Source organism: Leuresthes tenuis, unplaced genomic scaffold (genome assembly GCF_036924035.1).
Source record: "Leuresthes tenuis unplaced genomic scaffold, fLeuTen1.0.hap1 SCAF_13, whole genome shotgun sequence".
Lineage (NCBI taxonomy): Eukaryota > Metazoa > Chordata > Actinopteri > Atheriniformes > Atherinopsidae > Leuresthes > Leuresthes tenuis.
The window spans coordinates 13,283,822-13,309,738 of NW_027325367.1; the positions used below are offsets into that span (position 1 = coordinate 13,283,822).

General features: G+C 40.8%; 2 protein-coding genes across 2 annotated transcripts; one reads left to right on the plus strand and one right to left on the minus strand.

Moving 5' to 3' along the window:
* Window positions 1–134: 134 nt before the first annotated feature.
* On the minus strand, window positions 135–3,026 carry atraid (all-trans retinoic acid-induced differentiation factor). Its single transcript, XM_072361992.1, has 7 exons — window positions 2,900–3,026; window positions 2,609–2,742; window positions 2,063–2,131; window positions 1,562–1,633; window positions 1,352–1,473; window positions 1,152–1,252; window positions 135–1,036 (listed from the first exon to the last, which is right to left on the minus strand). Exons 1-7 carry the CDS (start codon window positions 2,996–2,998, stop codon window positions 932–934), a joined length of 702 nt encoding a protein of 233 aa, XP_072218093.1. The 5' UTR covers window positions 2,999–3,026; the 3' UTR covers window positions 135–931.
* A 632-nt stretch (window positions 3,027–3,658) lies between these two features.
* snx17 (sorting nexin 17) lies at window positions 3,659–25,116 on the plus strand. The gene is made up of 15 exons (XM_072361900.1): window positions 3,659–4,432; window positions 7,971–8,045; window positions 9,913–10,030; window positions 11,151–11,215; window positions 12,781–12,891; window positions 14,051–14,141; window positions 15,308–15,395; window positions 17,098–17,167; window positions 17,709–17,801; window positions 18,114–18,317; window positions 21,885–22,013; window positions 22,425–22,502; window positions 22,782–22,856; window positions 22,941–22,982; window positions 23,114–25,116. Exons 1-15 carry the CDS (start codon window positions 4,373–4,375, stop codon window positions 23,231–23,233), a joined length of 1,419 nt encoding a protein of 472 aa, XP_072218001.1. The 5' UTR covers window positions 3,659–4,372; the 3' UTR covers window positions 23,234–25,116.
* The last annotated feature ends 801 nt before the right edge of the window (window positions 25,117–25,917 follow it).

A 25,917-nucleotide genomic window follows, 5' to 3' on the forward strand; every position in this document is an offset into this window, starting at 1 on the left:
TTTCTTATATAGTGTCCATGTGTGTTTTTGTTTTATTCTCTGTCGACTACGATGTTAGATGTTGGTTGGCCCAACCTTGTCTTGTAATACCTACGGGATACGGGACAGACAGGAAAAAATATCAAAGCGAGAAATCCACATCTTTGAATTTTATTGGAACCCTGAATGTAATTTTGAAAAAGCATCAAAGCAACGTGTAACTGAGGAACCATTGATACAACCCAAAAAAAAGACACAGTTCCATCTTCTGAGATTTAACTGAATAGGATTTCATACACATTGTTTAATAAGAAGGTTCTGAAAATGCCGTGAGCAAGAAAATTCACAGACTCCACATTCACCATTTAGCATCCCTGAATTCAAACCAAACCAAACCTAACTAAGTAACATGCTGTAACACAGTAGTTAAACTACGTCTCACCACAAGACCAAAGTATTTCTGTATTAAAGTGACCATTAAAGCAAAGTTAGACAGGATTCATGGTGTTTTTTGCTACCAGTAACGCACATGTTCGACATGCAATAAGTCGTTGCTCAAATTCTCTCGAGCGTGTTTTAGGCGATAAAAAAATCGGTCTTTATGTAAACTCGCACACATTCAGTTTGGCAAAAGTTACCAACAGTAGTCAGTATTGTGCTTTGTAAGTCAGTTTCTTTTAAAAATAGAAATAAAGTATTAATAGTCGCCAAAACAGGGACATATTTTAAAACCGAAGCAAATATTTTCTCTAAAATAACACTGATAGTGTAAAAAAAAAAAACCCTGGCGGTCTTTAAAAATTCCCTTCAGTAAAATGTAGCTGCCCCTCAAAAGGTGTAACATCTATAAAATATTTAAGAGGAAGCCTGGGGGGGTGCTCGCCTCAGGCTTTTTGTCACTATTGTCCCTTTTTGGAGCGTCAGTTTCCATCAGAACAAAAATCGGTCGGTCTCACAGAGATTTTGCCTTTCGCCTCTGGGTGACCCACAGCAGGAAGGAGATCACAACTGTCGATGCAGCAAGAGGCCCAAACACCTGAAGAGCTGGAAAGTCTCCCTATTGACGGTTTTAACAAAGGAACAACAATTCCAAGTTAGTGTTAACACTTAGCAACAAAGATACTGATATAAGAATAATACATAATTGACATAAAGCCGCTTTCGGAACAGACCTCTCGAAGACACTTGTATCCGCGGTAGTTCTCAGCACAGCTGCACTCATAGAAGCCAGGGCCATAGGGGGCGCAGAGGGAATTTTCTGGACAGTTCATGGCTGTGGAGTCCCAGTAATTGTTAATCGAGTCCATGCATTGAAGGACAGTTATTTTCACATTTTATATGAAACAGTTCAGGACATCACATGGGGACTCACACAGCTCTCCGGTCTGGTTGCACATGTTTTTTTGGCCTTCACAAAGACGGTTTCCCTCTTTGACTTCCACTTTTTGCCAAGACGTGTTCCCTCCAGGGCAAGCTATATGCTGTGGCAAAATCCTAAAGCACATTAAGGTTAAGTTGCGTGAAAAAAAAAAAAAGCTAACAGAAGAAAAGATTCAGCCATCATTTTCAGGAGGGTACTTACATGTAATTTAGATCACGAAATCCTTGAAATGCGGTGTCACTGATGTTGACAATGGGATTGAGTGAGAGGTCTCTGAAACATGTTTATAGAACAAAATACTTAAGAACAGCACAGGAATTAGAAAAAAAAGAAGCTGAATGTGATCGGAAATAGATCTGGAGTAAATTCGCTTTCACTGTCTAACAGAGTAAAGTTGTCGTGTCCTGCTATAAATAGAAGCTGTCCACATTTCCTGCTGCTCAAGAATGCTTTTATCGGCATTTACTTTGTGAGAAATCACCCACATAGTTTGTTCTCCTAAGTGCTCCAGCACAGAAGTATGCAAAACAGGTTTGTGCAATTGTGCAGACACACAATCTGCTGTAGTCACGGGAGCCATATTTGTTTTTTTAGCCTTGAACGGAGCAGTCGCTGCCTGAGCATTTGTGAAGGCAGACTGCCTCCTATACTGTTCTGTTAATAGTGCAAAAAGGGATGTGACACTACAGCTAGTGTACCTACATCATTAATACCGTGGATGCACCATGAAGCTCGTCCATATGAGTTAGCGAACAACTGGACAGATCCAACCTGACAAACAAAAACAATGATAACATGAGATAAAGGTTCATGCAGTATAGATCCAACTTTTCCGAAACTGTCAACCTGTCTTTATCATCCTTATCAAGTAAGGACAAAGATTATCAACATAGGCACTGTTCAGGCATGTTCATGCTTACCTGCAGGTCTCCAAGTGATTGCTAGACTATTTGGAGGCTTTCATATATATTTAGTAACAACACCAATCAGATCCGATTTATATTACAGGAATAAAGGTTTTGTTTTCACATGCACAAACAATATGTGAAGTGCACAGTACTGAAAACTAATGAACACATTTGTTTAAAAGTAGCAATAAACAAAGGTAATTCGTTGCATAATCTGACTTAGTTTTTCACCCTGACAAACACATCAAGAGGGCTGGCCTCTGCTGTCTTAATACATTTCAGTTCAAACGCAATGTTCAAATGTTTCCAACACGCTTTGAAAGCAACATTCAAGTCCTACCCGATGATCTGTTCAGGGTCTCTTGTGTTATTCATCAAGCAGCATCGACCGTCTATTCGTCCAGCGGATAGAGAACACAACTTCCCCACCGGGGTGCTGTTTAGAAATGTCCCGCCACAGATCGTACATACCTGCTGTTACAGTCCAGAGCGAAGAAACAATGATGGTAAACAACAACAACAACAACAACCGTCGCCCTTGCTGTCACCAACAGCTACTGTGCATTAATCAACCTTCGTTTTCCTACTCTGGCAAACACTACAATGTTATATGGTTCAATTGGAGCCTTACCCGCAGCTCGGTCAGCTGAAAACTTGCGATAAAACAAATTTTAAATACCAAAATAAGCACAATCGTTTCTGTCCAGCACCATAGAGTTTTCATTTTCATCGATTAAGTCATATGACCTTACTGGAGACGACATGTGACAGGAAGCCAGTCCCAACAGCGTTGCGCTGCAACTACGCATACAGCCAAACATTATTATCTGCTTTTGTTGTTTTATAGCATTAAGAATATGGTATGAATACATCAAATAATGGGTTTAAAAGTGTATCAATGCCTGTGAAAGAAAAAAAAAAGTGAAATTCGTGATTTTGCAGCCTATGTTTTAATGCAAAGCCATTTTTAACGCTTTTCATTTTTAACAGAAAATATATGGTATCGCCAACCATATAATTTAGACCGTTTATGTAACATTAGAGGTCTGTTTTATTTATTTTCTTGAAATCTACATCATTTTCTGACAGTAACGAACGCTGACTGCGCTTCGACTGTCACTTTGGTTTGCACCAAATAAAGTGGGGTTTTCGTACACAATGTTTTAGTGGCATGAAAATTATAGAGGTACACGCATTTGTGGTATTTTTTGGGAAATGTTTTTTCAATAATATTGTCACATCCTAAAGGGATACTATGGCAAAGTTCTCGTACGGCGTGGGTTCACAAACCACAGCATGTATCGTACGTGTAAAAAGCACGCACCCCCGCGTATGAAGATGGAATGGTTTAGTCCATAAGGATTGTTGCAACGCCTCTGGATGGGCCAGTTGGTATACAGACGGAACACAGAACGGCAAGGCTGATGTGGTATGTCTGCTTTTTCAGCGATATGGACCATATTTAACATATGTGTAGCCTCCGTCGCCGCGTAGACTTTTTTTCAGAAAATGTAGAGAACTGGAAAAACAAACAAAACAATTTTAAGTGCAAGTGTCCCTCTCACACATTTGGAGAGGTTCACCAACGGCTTTGCGACGCTCCGGGGATTGCAGGAGCCAACTGCACCTTTTATCCAGAAACTTCACTACGCTGCGTCAATAAACTGAATTACTTAGAACTCGTTTCTCGATAGTAGGTGGTTTTAAGTTTTTATCAATTACGTATAGTGAGCGAAAAGGCTATTTTAACGCTAACAGTTAAGGTGTAATTACTTAACACTTGCAACATGGCTGCTGCGGGAACAGCAGACAGAAAAGTTTAACACTGACGTGGGAGAAGTTTAGTGCGAATTGGAGTTAGCACATGAGCCGTTGTTCAAACAGTAAAGTCGTAAGCAGTCGTCCCTAGTCCGGCACATCTCTCCCCGGACTCAGAAACCAGTGGAGGAACCGTGTCAGAGCCGCCTCCTCCTCCTCCGTGGGCACCACCGACAGTCACTGCAGTGGACTTTCTGGGGGAACTGTGGTGTCTTGCTCTCAGCGAGCTCTGGTGGTGTCGTGCAAGGTTTTTTTTGACTGTCTACAGGCTGTGTTTTGGGCTAAAATGCATTTTTCCATACCCGAAACGGAGGCTCGTTCTGGGGAAAACGGTTCAACCTACGTGGTAAGTGGTTTTATTCGATACGCTTGCATTTACAGTGTGTTGATGTTTGAGCTGGTCACAGGTCAGGCTAACGTCAATGCAGCAGCAGTGTCAGGGTTTATTGGAACACATTATTTGATATCATGAGACCTATTGTGTCACCTCCGAGTAAACAGCTGATTATTCAATAACAGAGGCTATAAAACATGAAAACATAAACGTTTTGGCATAAGAAATTTAGCGGGCATCGTGTATGCGAAAGACAAGTCGTTCAAATTTGAGCAAAAGGGATTTTTGTTCCGCTTATTGTGGCTTTGAACTTCATTACGGAGATGTGAGAGAGCAACTCTGTGAACCCTGTGCTGTTGTAGGGCATCTTAAAGTTTAGCATGCTGTCATTTACAGTCAAATCTACCAGAAGAAACTTGAGTGGTCCTGCCTCTCATTTCTCTCATTTCCAACAACAGAGTCCCTTTTGTTTTAAAGTTTTGGGTCAGTGCTTAAATTCTTGGTGAGATTTGAGGTTTGTCACTATGGGATTGCAGTCCACCTTGTTATTTTAGAGAAAAACACAGCCAGCATAGCTTTCACTTAGACTCATAACAAACACAAGTCGAAACTGAAGCAGTACTGCCAGTACCAAGAGGAGCAGTCATCTCCTCCTCGGTTATCTGTTGGTTGGGCAGAATAGCCAGTGTGCTTATTGTCCTCCATTCTTTCCCCTTTCTCATTGTCCTTTTTGAATAATGTTGATCTCTAATTTGAAACACTATGAATTGCCATTGTGTTTGAATGATGCTACGCCTTGTGTTGCCTTGACACACTGGTGTCAACATATAATCTTCTTGCCGGGTCCAGACTTTCATGCCATTTGACCATGATTTGAAGGGTTAAAAATTCTAACTGATGCCAGCCACATGCTGTTGTGGTCTGAGGATATTATTTGTGAGGCTTGGTCAAGAACAAGTGTGCAGATGTACCGCAGTTGCTTAAAAGATAAACTCTCAAGTGTCCCCCCTTGTTTCATGATACAGCCAAACTCTGCCGCAGCCCTCGTCTATTTATTTTGATCTCTGTCGTATTTGTAAGTGGTGTAAAGGGACTTTATCGGCGACTTTGACCTTGTAGCTTGAACGTTAGCGGTTTGCTTTCCATCATGCCTTTCTCAACGTATCCCAGATGCTTTGAAATGACAGCAGCAGCATCTGCTTTCCATGCCACACGACACTGGCTGTTCTCAATATCGCGCACCTGTGAATTTTCCACATTGACTCCATGTGTTCCAAAGAGGAAAAGATAAAATCTTGGAATGAGCTTATTCGTATGTGTGCTCACTGTTCCTGTCGCACAAAAAAGCACATAAATTGCTTCGGATGTAAGCTTTCTTTCTTTTTTTGCAGCATGATGCCGCAATTAGGAATGGTGTCCAACCTGAAATCAAGTGCTGAGAGTCTAAATTGAGCATTTGGGGTGCCGTCCCTGACTTGTTTGTACGTGGCAGGGAAACAGGTTGAGTCTGTACAGCAGAAGGACCTTTTTAACGGTGGCAGTCACCTCTCAGCTGGCAGCTCAGTGACTGTCATTGTGACCTTCCTGTAACCAGACTACAGGAAAGGACTTTGCTTGATTATAATACTGAGAGATGAGTTGTGCACCTTGAAACCAGTTGGCCACAGAATCTGCAGAGTTTGCACCAGCGGTTGTAGAATAACAAGGGATGATTTATCTATTTATTTTTGTACTGGTCAGTGTTCCTGAGCAAGCACTGTTCACACTTCCTGTTTTCAGATTGACTTGTGCCTTCCTCTCTTCTTTCACATGTTTTTTACTGTGTGTCTTAAAGTGTTTGTGGGTGTGTAAAAGAGAGATGGACAGTGAGAGGTGGTGACTCATTTACTCAAGACCGAGAACATGTTCTGACTTATAGTTCATCTGTTTCTGTTAAGGCTTTGCCAGCCGTGGTAGTACTCAACAGCATGCTAGTGTTAACCGTTGTCAACCAGTGGCTAAAACATAAACAAAAAACATATAAACTCTGAGACACAAAGAGGAGCCTCAAGAGATGCTTTTCACTCATATCTTAGAAAGATCTCATCAATCTGAAAATAGGCCCCATACAAGACAGAAGGCTGAAAAATATGAAAACACCTGCACACTGACAATGTCTCAGAAAATCTTAAAGACAATGTTTTGATCTCGCTTGGATCGTCTTCACAGGAATAAAATCTGCATGACATTTCGGTTCCAGCTTTATATTCATCAGGCCAAAAACACTGAAAATCGACATTTAAATCCCAGCTGGATAGTCATCAAGTCCAAATGTTTTTGATGCGATAAAGATCAGAGATGAAAAGGCGTGGTTTTTAAATTGGCTTTCAGATCCCTGTTGGACGGCAGATGCGTGGTGATATCCGTGCAAACAAACGCATGCAGCCTTTTGCACTGACCCAGAGTTGAACTGCTTTGCAAGTCACCAAAAATGTTGGACAGTTTTCATTATCAAAAGGGGCCAAAACACATTCTGCACACTCATTCTTCCTTCCTGCCTGAAAACTGCCTACATACTTGTTTTTTTTAGTGCATGCATTGGTCCCCGTTTCAAATTCCCCAGCTTTCTTACTTCTGTTTACAAGTTATTGTTTTTGCTCTTTTTCTGCCTTTTCGTTGATCGACGGTGGGTTTTAGCAAAAGCAGGGACAACCACATGTATCACTGCGGTGAAAAGTCCTCAGAACCTCTTTTGTTTTGACAGGTGACCCACCATGTTGACTATAAATATTAATAGAGACTGAAAGGGAAGGAAGGGGTTAGTGCCTTCATATCCAAAGGGGAAATCTCCTCAGCTCGAGCTTCTGGCTGGAGCTGTACACAGACTGGTGGGAGGAGCTGATATTTCTTGGCAAAAAACGAAGGAGCAAATATTTTTTTCGTCAGTGTCTAAATGGAATGTAAATAATAAAAGGTATTCTAAGAGTTTTTCCTTTCTCAGTCGAGCATGCTTTTGGGCAAACATTTTCTCGCTTTTTACTCAGGATTTACTATCGAATTAAATGAGGCATTCGTTTTCTGCAACTGGCTCTCAACATAGATGTTAGCAGATTTTCCTGGCTTTGCTGATCCCAACTGGTGGTTTTGGGAGTATCCAGGGATATATCTCTTTTTTAAAAGAAAACTCATCTCGGTGAGAGGATTTAGCTTTTTATTTAATGTCCGCTTAATGCAAAGAGACACCGCTTTTCTTTGAAAACGCACAGTTTGGCTCTATGGCAAGCTAGAAGGATGTGATTGACACCAGTACATTCTTAACTTGTTTTGTTAGCCCAGTGAAAACAAAGAGCGAGGAAGCTCAGTGGTGAGATAACAGTGGATGGATGGAGGTGAGGTGTTGGAGGGAAACCTGTTGCATTGGCAAAAAAAAAAAGGAGCTAGCTTTATTAACTCTTCTATTGAAGGTTGTATTACAAATCTGTACACACATCTGATATTTACACTCTGCAGCATGTCAGACCTTCACACAATCTTTCTCACATTTTAATTTTTGCTCACCTTTTCTTTGCAGGCCTACAACATCCATGTCAACGGGGTGCTGCACTGTCGGGTACGCTACAGTCAACTCCTGGGCCTCCATGAACAGGTGAGGCTCCAACCAGTGTGCTGTCGGTGTACTCCAAAGCACGTGTCTATGTGTGCTCCTCTGAATGTTGTATAAATGCCACCACATCCTTCTCAGTGCGACCTTTCACGCGTCTTTGTGTCCAACGGTCGATTCGCCAGCCTCCCATCACTTTAAATCACGACCCTTGTTGCTTGAAGTCTTGTGTTCTTTTTTTTTTTTTTTCCCTCCTGGAAAAACTTTTGCCTGCAAAATGGCAGAATTATGGAGGAGGCTGGAGAGGGTGGGTGACATGGAAGGAATGTTCTTGGCCTTTGTTTCACTTTTACCTGCTGGGAAAAGGAACTTAATCTGGAAATCAAATGTTGTTGGAAAGTGTTGAATTGCCTGGTCCTCAGTGTTTTTTGGTCTGTTGGCCTTAGTGAGACTAAGAGCAGAGCCAGAGCTATTTTGTTTTTCGAGCTATTATTAGTCAGTTAGTGTAGTCGGCACTCGCTTGTTTTCGGTTGAAAATTAGCACACAAGAAAGTGCCTCTGGTGCATGATTTTTTTTTTCATTTTTACAACAGATTTTATGACGAAAGCATTGTTAAGAGATAGATTAGGTTGTCTGCGACGAGTTTTCCTTCAAGCTTATTTCAGCATATGGTACAACCTAAAATGCCCAGGTTTATTTTTACCCATTAATAAATAAGCAGGCAAGGGCTAAACTTTGCAATCTTTATCCTCAAGTCTGTCTTATCCACCCCGACAGCTGCCGTTGCCTGGCAACAGTGTGTGGGAGAGACGTACTCAAATCTTTAAGCATCAACCTGAAAGGGCCTCCTGTGATGCAGGCATGACCCCAAAACACTTAAGAGATTACGGAGCACAAACTGTCCAGTTACTGTTGAGGGAATGTGAATGTTAATTGTTTGTCTGGTTTTCTCTTTTATAAATATTTGCAACGTAGCCACGCCTCTGCTAGACTCAGAGCCTGTTTAAAGTCAGCAGTAAAAGCTGGGCAAGTTCTGCTAAAATTGAGCCGCATGAGCTCACATGTAAGTCAGATTTAGAGGAATTTGAATGTGTAACCTGTGCTCAGTGTCTGCGGCTATGAAAGCTGATTTATATGTCTAACAAGTGCTGCCTCTGTTGAAATGAAAATACCAAAGGGCAGTATGCTGAGGTGAAAATCTCTTCCCTTCCTCTTAACACTCACTGTGGCCTACCTTCATCACGCCATATTTGCAAGGTCTGGGTGTTTTTCTTTTATAGTGTGAGGTAAAAAAAAACTAAATGTGCCAGTGAAATTTAATGATGACTGCAGTGTACTTTTGCCTAAAGCAACGTACAGCTTAAAATGAAACCATGTTTTATGTGTGATGTGATTCTTAATTTGTGAGGCCTTAGTTTAAGACTTCCACAGTTCAAAGCAGCAGCTCTCTGATGATAGAAAATGGAAAGAAATGAGTCAAGAAGCTGGAGGACAAAGTAAACTTGGAATGAATAGACATTCAGGGTTCCAGATGTGTGTGTGTGTGTGTGTGTGTGTGTGTGTGTGTGTGTGTGTGTGTGTGTAGCATGCACGGAAACTTCACCAGCTAGTCATTGAAACAGGGCTTAAAATAAACCTGTGATTCATCTCAAACATGCTGAATGTACCTCTTAGAAAATGAATTCACTACTCTCTAATTGAAGAGACTGACACTCGGTACTTAAGTCAAATCAGGTATGGCTTCAAAGATCTTTATACTTTATAATAATATTGATTTAGCCAACATCATCTGAGATGGATCAGATCCTCCGTTCACTGTTGAAATAAGAGGAATATAGGTTACAGTAGCTCTCAGCACTGCAACCTTTCTGTTCTGCCTGAGCCTCACAATTTTATGCTTTGCACCAACAGATCAAGAAAGAATATGGCAGCAATGTGGTGCCATCTTTCCCCCCAAAGAAGATCTTCACACTGACCCCTGCTGAGGTCGAACAGAGGCGAGAACAGCTCGAGAAATACATGCAGGCTGGTGAGTTATTCAGTTCAGATAAAGCGTAGCTCTAGGTCTGGTGTCTGTCCACAACGGACTCTTCATTCCCCTTAAAACGATGAATAAACAAATTATCTGAGCGCAGAAGGTCAGGGACACAGACTCTAACTTGACATAAATATGCTAGCTCTCCTGATGGGGGAGACCTGTTGTGGATTTAAAAGTTTTGTGACTTTTGTACATTATGTTGTTTATTAAGGGCTACCTGAAGGGAGCCAAACCTACGTTGACGTTTGCTGCTCTTGTATCTTCTTCAAAAACTAGTTACGAAGTTGGAGTTCCACAGTTTGGGTGGTTTGAAGCATAATATCCTAATTCTGTGAGCAGGTTAAGGGTGAACTAATTGCATACACAAATGAAGTGGAGCTGGCATCAATGCAGAATGTTTGTTTCAGTCCTCTCAAGCACCGGCAAAGCAGAACAAGGAGGCGTTGTTTGAGTGTGTATTTGCTCATAGCCTGGGAGCATACACACACACAGGGTGTTCTTGGCCACAAGTTCACATGGTTACATCATGGCTTTTTATATGGTTATGGAAAATCGGCTGCCACAACACACAATCTGCTCTGATGCAGATGGCTCAGAACTTTCACGTTTTGTCAACGACTAATTTGTAAAGTGCAGTAGACACACACACAATTATTCATATTGTAGTCATACAAGCTCAAGTAAACAATTAAATGCACTGCTGCAACAACTGAAAACCGCCTTTGTAGAAAAACAAGTAGCATAAAGAAATCAGAGTTTCTTTCTTTACCAATTTTGGGAGCTACATTGGAGTGACTCTGGTAATTGAATCAATGCCAGATAACAAGTCAACTCGTCCTATAGGGTCAAACCCATTTCACAAGCGCAGAATCAAATGATATGATAAGAGGAAAAATGGGAAGTGGCTCCAGCGAAAGAAGTTGTGTCAACATGACATCCCCAAGAATACTCTTAACTAACTGCTGAGTTATCAGTTCCACCCAAAACGTCCCTCTTTGTGGCTTCTGCTGATGATGCCATGCCACAGAGCAGCTAGATAAAGCTCATTTTAGCAGGGAGTTTTGCTCGTTTGCTTTCTCAAACATGTCTTTTATTATCTATTATTTTACAGTCCGTCAGCATCCCTCGCTTGGAACCAGTGAGATGTTCAACAGCTTCTTAAGGAAAGCACAGCAGGTTGGTGGTTGTTTTCTTCCCACCTTCATTGGTCTGTTTTCTGGATCGCCCCTTTAAGCAAATTGCTGAGGCTGTTTTCCCCGATTGACTGGTAATTATTTTTTGCATTGTGCTCGAGTGAAGCTGCAGTTTGTATCAGCACTATTCTTGTCTTGTTTTGTGTCGACTCACTTAGTAAGCTGCTGATTAGATGTGTCAGATTAAGTTTGGCTGGAGTGCTACAACAAGCAATATGATAATGTGGAGCATAAAACTGCAAGGAAAGCAACATCTTGGCAAACTCGATCCGTGGCAAAGAGAATCCTTTTGAGCCATTATGTCATAAAGAAAGGAAGGGTGAGCCTCCTGATGATTCATCCCCACAAGATCTGCCAGAAAGCTTTTTGTGCAGCGCCAAAAATGGAGGCAGGTCCTGAACTGAGGTGAAAGAGGCTGTAAGAACACAAACTCATTTCAAGTGGAGTCTGTGTCAGTGATTTATTGGGTTCCAGTGTTGATTGGTTAGTCACTCAGGGTGTGACCTGTATTGCCAGGAGGGCTGTGAATCACTTTCACAGACCGATTCATAAATCTACAGCCACCTCACACCTATCCCGCCTTCCTCTCGTCTCGCATTTGCACATCAGTCGGTGTTTGTGCACATCCGCCAACATGCTGCGAGGACCGCAGGTGCAGGAGAGGAGATGACTTGCCACCCACTGGTGGGTGTTTCATCTGCACTGTCAGCGGAGGGGCTGCTCTTGGAGATTCCTCGCTTAGAGAACAGGGAAAATGAGATGATTAAGTGGAGGTGATGAAAGATTGCCCGGGGACAGTAGAAACAGGAGTTATTCACTTCCTATTTCTTAAGATCAACTCGGAATCTTCTGTTTAGTTTAGTATTACTCATTAGTCGCTTCCTGTTAAATCACCTTCCTGTTTCAGATGAGGAATAAACTGAAGCACAACTGCTGTGCTAAGCTGAAGAGAAGGAAACCGTAGTTGTTGTATTTCTGGGATGGCTGAGAGCAGTAAATAAATGGATGGAGTGAATTCATGATGGTTATTGTTGATCGCCAACAGATTAAACTACAGCAAATTTGAAAACAAGGTAACAAGAAAGCTTTTCAAATTTGACTATTTGCTGGTTTCCTAATCACCATCTGAAGCTTCTTTTGATTGTGGAAATCCAGCCAAATCATTATATTGTCATTTGATGAACTTCTTAAACACAATGCTTACATTTCCACGGCTTTGGTTTGATTTCCATTAAATTAGTCCTTATTGTTGAGTCCATAGCCAATTTCGCAGTGTAGCTCTTTGTTTTTATTGTTTGCTGTTTCTTGTATGATGGCAATATAAGCGACTTTATGAAAAATGTTAACAGTGAACGGGTTGCTTCTATGCCTTTTTTCTTTTAGCTTTGTAGAAATTCAGCTCTCACCAGCCCATGTAATTTCCATCCTTTTGTCTCGGTGTTTTGTGTGGGTTTCTTTTGTTATTTTTTTTATTTGTCAAATGATAGAAAACACATTTAGCCGTGAAGCTAAATTAAAAGCCTGTTTTGTTTGTGCGGCGTTTCCCAGGAGACCCAACAGATTCCCACAGAAGAGGTTGCTCTAGACATCTGCCTCTCCAATGGTCAGAAGGTTACAGTCGACATTCTGACCTCAGATCAGACGGAGGATGTCCTTGATGTAAGTCCCTCAGTGTGCTGTTTCTGAAAACACGTTTTAATCCAACTCCACACATGTGGTAATTATAAGCATATCTCCAAGTTTGCACTCGGAGATGAAAAGACGTAGAGCTGATTGGAGAGGACCAGAAGTCTTACAAAAGTTAGTGTGATCTGAATTCTTAATCAAAGCGTTCAGCCTCAGCAGTATCTGTGTGGAACTGGAGGCATTTCAGTTGTGCTCTTCATAGCAGATCTGGCAGACATGTGGAATTTGCCTCAGGCAAACAATATTGCAGTAGACTGTGAGCTTTTAACCGTTACAAACCATGAAGCAGATCAAGTCATGTTTACTCTTTTTATAGATGTATAAAAGTATGTTTAAAGTATATTATCTTTTCTAGCCAAAGAAAAACTTAAAGAAGTGTGTACAGACAAAAAAAAAGATGCCTTGAAAGCGAAGCAATCCAAAGCATCGGAAAATGCAGAAGATAGTCGAACATCTTTTGAATATTTAATCCTTTTTTTTTTTCCCAGCAGTCTGCATCAGATCGCAGTTGCAACCAGCCTCTTGATAAATCTGCTTCACTTTTTCCCGGCCCATTAAAAACACACCGCAGCCTGCAGTCTGAAACATCACCGTAAACTGTCTGGTGTTTCATCATGATGTCTGTTGTTGATCTTGGCTTCTGAAGCGCTTCTATAAAAGTTTAACCACAGTTAACCTCTGCTCACACCAGCAGATCTCAAAGAACAGCGTTATATCTCGGTCACAGAGTTTCTCAGTGTTCTTGCTTTATCGTTTCATTGACTTAAAAAGAAAAAACCTTTGCTCTGTGTCGTCTCAACACTTCAACAACACCTTTGGAGCATTTTGGTGTGTTTGCAGTTAAATGGCAGGAGTTTAAAAACTGCTCAAATGAAAAATAATTGCCTGGGCCCAACTTTCCAACATTTCATCATCACAGAACTGAAAATAGATGTTGTTATATTCATGCAATTGCTTGTAAAACCTTATAATTTTTTCTAATAGTTTTTAGAACTTGATATTCAGATATTTCCTTATAGTCTTTCATCATTTTTTTTTATCTTAAATCTCTGACTTCACTGAAAACTAAAGCTCGGATGAAAGAATTCACTTACTGAAAATGAACCCTAAATATTTTTTGATCCATCTGCAGGCTGTTGCGACCAAGCTCGATCTCCCAGATGATCTCGTTGGGTATTTCAGTCTCTTCTTGGTCCGTGAAGGTGCGGATGGAAGTTTAACGTGTAAGTTCCAAATCATTGGGAGGCAGGGAATGAAATACACTTTGGACTTGTCCTAAATGTGTTGTTTAATATTGGTAAATAAAGATGGCAGAGAAAAAGAATATGATTGTTTTAGCTGAAAGCTTAAATTGGTTTGCTCTGCAGTGTTTGAAGCATCATTTGTTCCAAAAGAATAATAAAATGCTAAATTCATTGCCTTAAATTGCTATCTTATATAATTGATGCAACCAATTGCAGAACTGGATCTGAATTACGCCGGGTCATTAGGGGGAAAAGCAGTTTGTACATTGTAATTACATTTTTTTTCTGGTCAGCCGAGCATCGTTCTTGTAAGATACAAAGAACTCACAGACCATAAAGGACAAATGGCTCTTAGAAAAGGAGAAAGAGGGAAGCAGAACATAGAAGTGTTGGGCATTAAACACTTGAACTTCTATTAGGTTTCTTTTAGTGACATAAAGTCAAGCTTTTTCATAGCTCCTCACTATTAAGCATTAAGAAATAAGCATTAAGAGGCAGTGCATCTAGATCTATCGCAGATCTGGAGTTTCTACTGTAAATTGCTAAAATGCCTGATGACTTATCAGCGGTTCGGTTGCTCAGTTAGAACCAGGTGCTGTTGGCTGATTGCGTTTATAAGTTTTAATACTAGACGTCTGTGTTGGCAACAAAATGGGGTCACATTCACACGCCAACATCTGCACGATGAGGTATTTTTTTGGCATTGTGAGTAAAAAGACAAACAGACAACACATTTTTCTCTGAACTCCATCTCAAAGCTAAAGGATGGCATACATTAAATGTTCAGTGATGTCATTTTGGGCCAGAGAAAATGTTCAGTTTCTCTCTGACATACAGTGATATTACAGGTCCGTGTGTTTATGTGGATATATGCTAATATTTGGTTTAAATTAGTCATGCTGCTTGCTGCTCTTCTTATTTACTACTTTGTTTTGCCCAAAAATGTTCCAAAATATTTAAAGTATTCATTTTCTTTCTGTTGTTTCTGCAGACATTTCTAACATCAAAGTAACCAGCATTCATTTCTATTAGCTGTACACAGCTTCTGTGCCCATGAAGCAGTAAACCTACTTTTTTATTATCCATCTATTTGTTTATTTGAGTACTCGCTATAATTTCGCTTTTCCTTTTTTTCCCCCTCTCAGTTGTGCGAAAGCTGCAGGAGTTCGAGCTACCTTACGTATCCATCACCAGCTTGCTGAGCTCTGAATTTCACATAGTCTTACGGAAAAGGTACCCAGCATTTGCTCACGTTCTATCTGAATGTTTACATCATCACATTGTTTATAAAACCCTGTAATGGGGTAAGACACGTCTGCTGTTTTTTGTTTTTTTTTTATGCAAAAGATTGTATTATCAATGCCTGGCAGTTAGTGGATTTCACTGGAGTTCCAGGCAAGTTAAAGATTAGACAGTGACACAAATCGACCCGTGCTCCGAATTCCATGCCTTCTCTTTCAATTAGTATTTGAGCTACTCTTACCAAGTATGTACCATTGCTTACATTATGTATAATACTTGGATTTTGACACTTTTGCTTATTTATCCATCACTGTAGCAAAATTCAGAGTTGAAAGAAAATAAATGCAATTTGGAATGCAGGGCGTCTGTGTTTTTGATGGCCCGACCTTGTTTATACTCTATCAAGACACGTCTGCGATGAATTTTCAGAGGGGGAGAGTGCCCAGAGACGGCACAGATTGGCTTGCATATTTACTGTAAAATGCGCTTGAAATAGTTTGGCATCCTGTTAGTCCAGTCACATTCCATTACAGTACCATATATTAAATCTTTTTCTGTAATATTATGGGTCAGAGTCCTGTTGTTACTTAAGCAAAGAACTGGAGAAGTTTTTATTACATTTTAAACAATCCTCGATCCAACCAAATTTACATAGACAACCGTCCCTGAAACTATAATGTCAGCAGCTACAGCAACTTGGCATGTTACCAACCTTTGAGCCGACAGCCTTTTAGCGTTAATTTGTTATTGATAAACAGGAGCAAGAACTGAGCCAAAGTGACGCAGGGAGATTCTTGTCATGTGTTAATACCAGTATTGGTGATTATCATATTTAATGGTGGTCTAAAGTCGAGTTACATAGTGCCTTACATGCAGCACGTCACATCTCTACAAACCTGCAGAATCCCCCACACTGCTCTACACTAGTTCTAACCTCCTATGGCCAGGATCATGGTATGTGCCATATGAGGCCTGCATGTTGTTTTTATTTAGATTTACAGGAAAATCTTCCAGTTAGTATGTAGTTTGGCCAATCTGTGAATGGAAACTCGTGTCATTACAGAGCTGCATGTCACAGAAGTTCAAATGCGTGAAAAAAATGTCCTTGGATGGGAGCAAATTTGAGATCATAGGAGATGTTGATTTCCCTGTGAAATGCACATTCCCCACCCAGTCTGAAGTGTGGCTGCTCTCTTTGTAAACGAAACATTTCTCTTTTTCCTCATGTGCCTGCTCTTTCGTCACCCTGCCTCCCGCTGACTCTGGAGGTACACAGGATGTTTACTTTCTTTCCCCCTGAAGGAAAGTCTCAGTCCTGCTGACCTAGTTTCACTTTGAAATCCAGGGGAGCTAGGAAAGAATGACTGAAGCACTAACAAGTCGAGGAGGAAAAACAGACTCCCAATGTGTCAGATTACAGAGAAGGATGAGGTCAAAATGAATCAAAAAAGCACTTTTGTCTAAATGTGAATACTAAAAATGGAAGGAATTTGTCTCGGTACACAAAAGATCAATTAGGAAGTCAGAAATTGTCCTATTATTTCCTGTTCTCTTTCTAAGAATCTCTCATTTTCTAACTCTTTAAGGCTCAAAAGATTAGCAGGGATCTCAATAGGAACTTTGCATCTGTGTTTATTTTAATGTCTGTCAAGATGTAAGATTGTTTGTGTTTTTTTTTTGTTTGTTTCACCAGCTACTGGGACATGGCGTATGATAGCGATGTGATGGACAACAGAGTTGGCCTGAATTTGTTATACGCCCAGGTAAGTAAATTCCTTAGGCTTTCAGTCCTTTAAACTAGACGCTGTTTGTTGTGTCCAGCTGGAAGTGCGGTCTCAAAAATAACTGAAACACTAAATGTAGAAATGTGTTAACATGCTGCATCTGTTGTGAACTCGTGTGGCGGAAACTGAATCAGTAATTCTTTCAGCCTTGGGCTGCCAAATGCTTTTGTTCATGTTCTCCCTCTTCCCTCTCTTACTTGATTATGGCATCGACTTGTTTTGACTTTGCAACACCTTGAATCCTCTGTCTCTCTGAACTCCTCTATGATCCTGTTAGTTGCAAATGACCTTTTCTGCAACATCTTTGATCTGTTGTATTAAGCACTTTTGAGGCTGCAAATTTGATTAGAACGTGGAAGTGGTGAAGAAAATATTCTGGATCATTTGTGCATATTTCTGTGTAATTAACCTACTAGACTGTTATCATGAACTCCTCACAGGATAATTTCCTCTACGACCTGATTTATTTAGTGCATCGGTGTGGAAAGATGATCTTCCTTTCCTGTTTTTGCTTCACCAGACGGTGTCTGACATCGAGCGAGGCTGGATACTCGTCAACAAAGACCAGCACAGGCAGCTTAAATCGCTGCAAGAAAAAGGCTCCAAGAAAGAAGTAAGCCAGGGCATCTCTTCCAGATGATTCTGCCATCACAGTGTGCCACTTGAGTCCAGCTGAGACACAGATAGGTCTTAATCCAGGGATAAATCAGTAAACTCGAGAGAATACTGCCTCTGGTGTATTCTGTTACACACTTAGCCCAGTTTTTCTCCATTATGTGGATTTTTAATCACGAGAGATTTTATTTTCCACAATTTCCTTCGGAGTCAATAAAGTATTTATTTATCCATCTATCGCTCTCGGAAAAATATGTTTCTTTTAGACATGTCATGCATCTAAAAATTGTCTCCCTTTTCATTTTCCCAGTTCATCCATCTAGGTCAGACTCTCAAATATTACGGTTATATCAAGTTTGACCCGTGCATCACTGACTTCCCCGAGAAAGGCTGCCAAGTCATTGTTAGTGCCGGCAACAATGAGCTCAATTTCCACGTCAAGCTGCCCAATGAACAAATGAAGGAGGGAAGCTTCAAGGTCACGCGCATGAGGTGTTGGCGAGTCACATCGTCCGTAAGTGGAAAAAGCGTGTGCAAGGATGAGTGAATACAGCTGTATTTGTGAAATGATCACGCTCTCATGGGGACTCTGAACCAGTAACAAGGTTGCCCGTGGTTCTTAGACGTCCTGTTTACAAATCTCCTCTCACCACTGCACCACAAGCAAAATTTCTCGTCTCACCAAGGCCTTTTTCTTTTTTGTACTCTTAACGTCTCACTTAAAGTGCTGACTGCTACACCATCTATCTGCATCGGTCCAATTACGCAAACACGCAGCCCACAAGAGGATAGCGGTGTATTGATGGACTGGATTAACACATACAGCAGCATCCTTCGTGTAAAGTGATAGATGTTGACAATCAAAAGACATGCATTCACACAAAGTACCTACACGCCTTCTGCAGTCCAGACCACTTCTTTAGCTTTTATTTTTGCAGTCCTCTCACAAAAAGAAAAAGAAAATATCTCTGGTGGAGATTTTGCCAAAGAATATTATCTTAATCAATATTTAGCAACCTTTTCAGTCGATAGCTGCCTAAGGTTTTGACCTCCAGAGCTTTGAAATCTTCCATGTACTGGTCTGCAGAATCTTTGTGCTTCGCTCTTAGTCAGTCTCTCAGCATTTGATCGGATCTTCAGCAAGTGGAGATATACAGGAGCACAGCACTGCATACTTCCTTCAGTTGTGAAGTCATCATTATAAGCCAGTGTGTCAGTTACATTTGCAGCCACACATTTCTAAACACTGCTGCCACCATGTTTGATTGATGAGGTTGTACTTTGGGTCAAAAACTAATCCATTTTTCCCTCATCCTTATTTTTGATAGATCTTTCTTTTTTTTATTATTGTTTCATCAGTGCAAAGAAGTTTGTACCAGAAGTTTCCTGACATATGTTTTTGCAAACCGCAACCTGGCCTGGCTTTTGTTTGGGGCCCACCAGGGGTTGCATGTAAAGCCTTTAAGATTCTGGCCACGAGATCTTATTTGGACTATTGGAGAAATATGCGCACCTGCATCCTGGAGTGTACTGTCAGCTCTCTGTGCAGTCTTACACATGTTACTCCTCAAATTAAACAGCTGCACCTCAATCCCAATGACTGAGGCATTGTTTTGGTGCATGAACTGTTAATGTTGCCTGATGTGCTGTGCTGTGTGTCCAAATACTTTTCAACCATTGCAATTCAGGCACTGGATAAATGCTAACTGCTTGAAAAAGGGGGGAAAAAGTCCCACAGGAGGATAATGTGTGTTCCTCCAAACTAAAGATGTCCTGAAAGAAAATAAGAAATGGAAAAAACACAGACTGTGGATCAACATAAAATAATGTTGAGTACTATATATTATGTTGATCATCCAGAGTAAAAACAGGTTTCCAGTACTCTCTGAGCATCAAGAAAAGAGCCAGAAGTCGTGGGGTTTAACAGACGTAGACGAGCAGTGTGGGTCTGTTGAAATCTCACATCTAGTCTCATTACAAAAAATGTATCCTGTGGTTTTCATACTTTACTCGACCCCAACCCCCCGAAGTCAATAAAAGAGCTTGGTTTGGCCTTCGAAGACACAAATTTACAAATGGACTAAATTAAAGTCTTTTTTTTTTTTTTTTTTTCTTCAGTTATGAAGTGTTTTTGTTTACGCTGGCATGGAGTCAAGAATGAGTGTCTGGTCTTAAGAATAAAAAGCAAAAAAGGTTTGTCTGAAATCCTGAACAGTCCACTGTGCTGAGAAAAGCTCCGCAAACATGCTTTCAGCTGCCATTTGAAAGATGGAACGTTGACAGTTCAGACTTTATTTCAATCGGAATGCTCGAAACGGTCAAATGTTGCATTGCATTAGCGTCTGAGTGGCTCAATGACTGTATCACAGAGGTTTTCATGATTATCCTGAAGTTAATTTGCACGGCGATCCGGACACATGGCAACGCATAACATTAAAACGCATCTTGGCCTGTCTGATTGCAGAGTGAACCCCCAACGCTGCCCAGCAGGATGATTAATTCCTGAGCTTACTCTCAGAGGTCAAAGTCATTTTAATGAGCTCTTTCCTCTCCAACAAAATATTCAAAGCGCCTCATTTTAGCGCAGCACTGCAACCCCCCTCGTAGCTGAATCTCAAATTACATCCGGAAGAACTCGTATAAACAGTGTGTGTGTCAGACCTTTGTTTTTGCCTGAATTTCTTCTTGTATGTTATCTTTGTGTGTGGTTCACATGGGAGGAACAGCAAGTTTGTGACTCAAAGGAAAGGAAATAGTTCAGTCTCCAAAAATAAGAAAGGAGAGATTTCCTCAGAGCCTTGTGTGTCTCAAAGTTGAACACATTTCAGTTAGTCTGTTAGTGTACGTCGACTTGATATTTGACTGCCTGTCATTTCTTAATACTCAGCTCAAAGATGGCGTCCTAAAGAGAGAAGAAGTAGGATAGAAAAACGGGATTTTAGGGATATGTGGAGCTCCAGTCATATAGAAGAAGAATGTGCTCCTCTGCTGTCTAAGAATGTAGATTGGATGTTGGTCAGGAGATTTTCAGATCTGTTTATCTTTCATCTCTCAGACACACAAAAATAGATTTAGCATGAAGGTTGAACAATAATGATTGTGAGCGTGGCGTCTTTTTTCCCCTAACTTTATCTAAGGGGAGTCTCACTGTCTGAGCTCTTGATAAACCCTTGTCTTTCTGTTTTTTTCAATGTTTTATTTATTTATTCATTTATTTAGATTATAATTTATCATCCACTTCTACCAGTTTCAGTGGCAGCTAAACAGCCCACCACCTACACAACAACTGGTGCAGTGTTTCTCCACGACATACCTCTGGTCACTGGTAAATTGTGACCAAAACTTTTATCTCATTTGACCATACATCTTGCCTCCATCAGACTTTTTCTTTGTCTGCGTAATCAGCTGCAAACTGTAGTTGATGTTGGAGCGTGGACAGCGACCTCGTGTGTTTATCCATTTCTTATGCTCACTCTGTCCTTCTTAGCTTTTTCCTGCTATCGCAGGTGTTCGGGTACACAAAGATACAGACAACCACGTACGCTATCACTCACAGTCACAACAGAATTTCTCTTCTTCTCAGGCCTACTGGTATTTGTGTACAATTGATGGCTGAATTAATCTCTGAATCTGCAGTTATTTACAAATGCCTCCAGCAGACATCTCCGACTTGTATAGATCTGCAATCCTTCTCGGTGCTACAGCAGTCAAACACGCTTGTTTTATGTACGCACAGAGAAGCTACCAGCTGCAGTAAATCACTAACAGTGAGTAAAGAGGCTCTGGCAAGCAAGAAGAAGTGTTGGATCTTTCAGCACCACTGAATTATCATTCTAAGTGGGTGTATTTTTATGGAGTTCAGAATAACCTTATTGAATTAAAGCGCTTTATTTAAGATGTATGTAATTACAGCTCATAGAAAAACTTGGGAGGCCCAAAATTTCCATGACATGGCTATTCATGATGAGTGAATGCACACAGAGGTGTACGGTGAAATAACACGATAACAAGATGCTGATGAAACCTGACAAGCAACAAAGTCTAAGTCATATGTGTATATTTTTCTGTCCAACCACTACAGCAAGTCCCAGTATCAAATGGTACAACAAATCCTTGCAGCTCAGCCAAATGTGACGTCAAACTGGAGCTCGCTTTTGAGTATTTGATGAGCAAGGACCGCCTCCAGTGGGTCACCATCACCAGCCAGCAGGTAATAGGACACGGACGAGTTCAGCGTGAAGGCCTCGCTATATTAGTATTCACTGATTTTCCTCCTCTTGATGTTTTTAGATAAACTGAAAGGTTTGGTGTGCCTCTTTGTGTTGAGAAAACTCTTAAACTAATCCACATAAGCCACTCTGCCCTGTGGATTACCTCATAAATATGTAGTCCTCAAGCTGAAAACAGGCCTGTTGTTGCGGTCTCTAAAAGTTTAGACGCGGGGTTTTCTCAAGGACAGCAAAAAGAAACGTGTAACCCGGAGCAATATGTTACTGTAATTCAATTTATTAGGGTGAGAGATGTGTGTTTTTTTAAAAAGATATTACAACAAAACTTAATACAGCTTTACTAATTACTATTCCTATAGCAGATGTGACTGATTTTGTGTTTGTTGTTTCAGGCCATCATGATGAGTATCTGCCTTCAGTCTATGGTGGATGAACTAATGGTAAAGAAGTCAGGCGGCAGCATAAAGAAGGTTTGTGCTGAGAAAAATTCGCTTTTATACTTAAACTTTCGGAGCAGATAGACTCAACTTTGTTTGACACGTTTGACGGTTTGCCTCGTTGTCAGCATTAAATGCTTCACCACACCAGTTTAATTTGCTTTGGTTACTAAGATAATGTGTTGGTAATGATAATGTCTTGATAAATCACAAAGTGGGTAAACGCTAAGCAAAAGATCGTGAATCTCCAGGCTTTCTGTCTGAACGGCGGACGCAATGTTTGCTCATTTGTTTCGCTGTGTTCTGCTTCAGATGCTGAAGAAGCGACACAACGGCTCCATCCACCGGGCGGACAGTCAGCAAGCTGTAAAATCCCCCCCCTTACTGGTGAGGAACAGGACAGCACATCAAATGTTTCTTGGTGCAGGTCTCAGGTGGGGTTATTTTGACTGTGTGTGTTGTTCCTTGCAGGACTCTCCTGACCCGAACCGCGAACAAATTGTCAAACTCTCAGTGAGTATATCTTTCTTTCACTTTAACTGTCGTGTGGTCAAAATTGCAACCTCGAGCAAAGAGGTGAAATCTCATATTCTTAATAAATCTGTCGGTTTAGTGTTAACAACAGCATTGATTATTCCATTTAGACCAAGCTGAACTCGGTGTCCCTCCGAGGGATCAGCGCCTCCAACTCGGCGAACGATATTAGCGGCAACGATTTCCATGGCAACTACGCTTTCGAGGGAATTGGGGATGACGACCTGTAACCCGTAATTCACCTCCTTCCCTTTTTTCATTCCACTGGTAACGACTAAAACAACAAAGATAACGAGCTGAGCTGAGCCGAGCCGAGTCAAGCCGAGCGGTCCTCACAGATGTCCACTTCTGCAAGATTGTAGCTTCTCCCTGAAGAAATAGCTGCCTTAAGCTCCCATCTAAGTTTTGACCCTGTCCTTTGTTCTTTGAGACTCTGAAGGCTTATGTTGATTTGTATTTTAGTCACAGTGATTATGTTTAAACATTGTTCCTATGTTATTGAACTACATGAAGAATCCAGGGTTCTACTTTGAGTAAGTGTATGTTAATCTCCAACCAGAGAGCCAAATGTTTAGTTAGACCTTCCACTAGTGATAGAATAGCAGTACTGGGCTAAACGGTGCTCGGAATGATTCAGCAAATTCCAGCAGATGTGTTCAAATTGACTTCAAAGCTGTAGATAATTCGGTGCAACTGTTTGGCTCGGCTAAATACCAAAACATGTTTTTGTAACGTTTGCGGTCCTCCGTGTGTCGTGCCGCTCGTGTGCCACGTCAGCTGATGTCTTCAGTGGTGTTTTCAGCTGATGTTAGAGGAGGTGTCACTCATGCTGCCTTCACAGTGGTCCGATGCCTTAACTTTGACTTAACTTGCCTCACGGGGGGGGGGTTACCTTGCCATTTGGAAAGGGTTGAAATGAAACATTTGAATCATCTGGCATTGACTAGAATCTTGCAGAACTCGATGGAAGGTTGAACTGCTTGCACTTGCTGAACCTGTCATTTTTGCACAGTATTACAGGTAGAGATGAATGTTTGAGTTGGAGCTCAAGCGTGACTTTAAACATTGGATGGAGACTTTTTTTTTTTCTTCCTCTGTAAATCCATCTATGATTTCTTTTTTTTTTTCTTAAACAAGTTTTTTAAAGGTTACTCATTAATGCCAAATTATAGTTTACTAAAGCATTTTGCACAAAATAAACATAAAACTTATGACAATGTCACTTTTTCTATTCTGAACATGCAGTTACGCATTCTGAACATTTACTAATATCTTTTTATCATCATAGCTTATTGTAATCGAATAGATGAAATGTAATCTAAGCCGTATGGAACAATGTTTAAATGGACCAACATTTATCATGTTTACATAATGTTTAGAGCAGTTCTCAGTCCAAATGGAACGTCTTTACAGATTTTGCGTCTGATTTTCTTTGTCTTGTGCTCTTTTTTTTGGGAAGTGATCATGTCGTGGGGAACGTTTTTTTGGGGCATCTTGTCATTGATTTGTAATTTGTACGTTGTACCAATCATCTCAGAGGATTTAGCTGAAAAAGGTGCTTCGAAGTGGTTAATGTGATCACAATTGCTGGAGTGAACAAAATTCATGGAGCGTAGGCAACAAAACGAACATATCTCACTGTTATTATAAGACTTGTCATTCCATTTTATTGTTAGCTTGAGGTATTTCAAAAAGCTGCCTCTCAACATGTTATCAAGCCTCTAATGATAAATCTGTGCCAACCTATCAACAGCTTTACCCTCACTGGTAGCCAGAATGACAAACTAAATGTTCTCAATGTAAATGTCTTGTACTTTCACTGCTGTGATTTTGAATTAATTTGCTTTTACAGTAATGAGGTCAGTTTTTTTTTTTTTTTCTTCATTTTCTGTTCCCATCTATACCAAGTACATAACGCTACAAAGTGCAGGATGTTAGTAAATGTGTAGGTGCCAAATCACACTTGTACTGCAGTTTCCCATCTGCATCACTTTCAAAGTAAATTTCAGAAACATTCGACTGACTTGTTTCATCCCACTAATGTTCCCTTTTTGATTTTAGTGGTAAAGTCAGCATTTGCACCGTTTGCCATGATGAGAAAATAAACTCTGAAATTCAGTGCTCGTGTTGTTGTCATTAAATGCTCCGCGGCGGTCATTGCTGACGTCTCCTGATGCTTTTAATTCGATATGCAGGAACTCATCGTGCCTGAATGAAAGCAGGAGCCAGGAGCAGTTCTTAAACAGTCAATCCATGCTACCCTGTGGTTGTCTTGGTTAATAACAGGCCCTCCTCTGGGATTTAGTGACAGAGCTGCAGCACAGCAGAGAGGGAGGCAGAGGGAACTCCAAGTTGTATCGTTTAAATTTATCAAGCAAATAAAACAGCTTTTTAGGTAATTAGTTTCTGCTTTAAAGTCTTTGTCAGTATAATACTATTCATGTGTGTGATGGTCTGCACGTCACCTCACAGCACGAAGGTTCCCCGGTTTGAATTTCTAGGAGTGATGTCGGTTCGTCTCTGTGTTGGTCCTGCGATGGACGGGCAACCTATCCAAGGTGTAACTTGCCTCTTGGCAGCTGGGATAGGCTTCAGTCCAAACAGCTGAGGGGTATCCAGTGGCTTTGTTCTGCATGTTTGTGCATTGTTACTTTGTGTCCACCTGCCCCTTTAAGGGAAAAGTAACCGCATCTATCGGGGAAGAGGTGATGACAGAATGTTTGGACAGTCTTCTTCAGTCTCTGTGAATCTCCATCCAACTTGAGCACCTATTGGAGACTTTGGACAGACTTTTTAGGACGACACTTGTTTATTATCCTGCCCGTAGTTTCAGACTTACAGAATCAATACCTCCACCCACTGAATCTTTCACCGCAGCACGTAGTGTCCCAACACCCCAGCTTTTCTTCTGTCA

Bases quoted from the DNA above. Each gene is read 5' to 3' on its own strand.
- atraid (XM_072361992.1), bottom strand. From the start codon at position 2,998: ATGAAAATGAAAACTCTATGGTGCTGGACAGAAACGATTGTGCTTATT. The intron at 1,634-2,062 runs GTAGGTACACTA...AACATGTTTCAG, and splicing joins GCATCCACGGTATTAATGAT to AGACCTCTCACTCAATCCCA. The intron at 1,037-1,151 runs GTCTGTTCCGAA...AACCGTCAATAG, and splicing joins GATACAAGTGTCTTCGAGAG to GGAGACTTTCCAGCTCTTCA.
- snx17 (XM_072361900.1), top strand. From the start codon at position 4,373: ATGCATTTTTCCATACCCGAAACGGAGGCTCGTTCTGGGGAAAACGGT. The intron at 14,142-15,307 runs GTAAGTTCCAAA...TCCCCCTCTCAG, and splicing joins TGCGGATGGAAGTTTAACGT to TTGTGCGAAAGCTGCAGGAG. The intron at 15,396-17,097 runs GTACCCAGCATT...TTGTTTCACCAG, and splicing joins CACATAGTCTTACGGAAAAG to CTACTGGGACATGGCGTATG.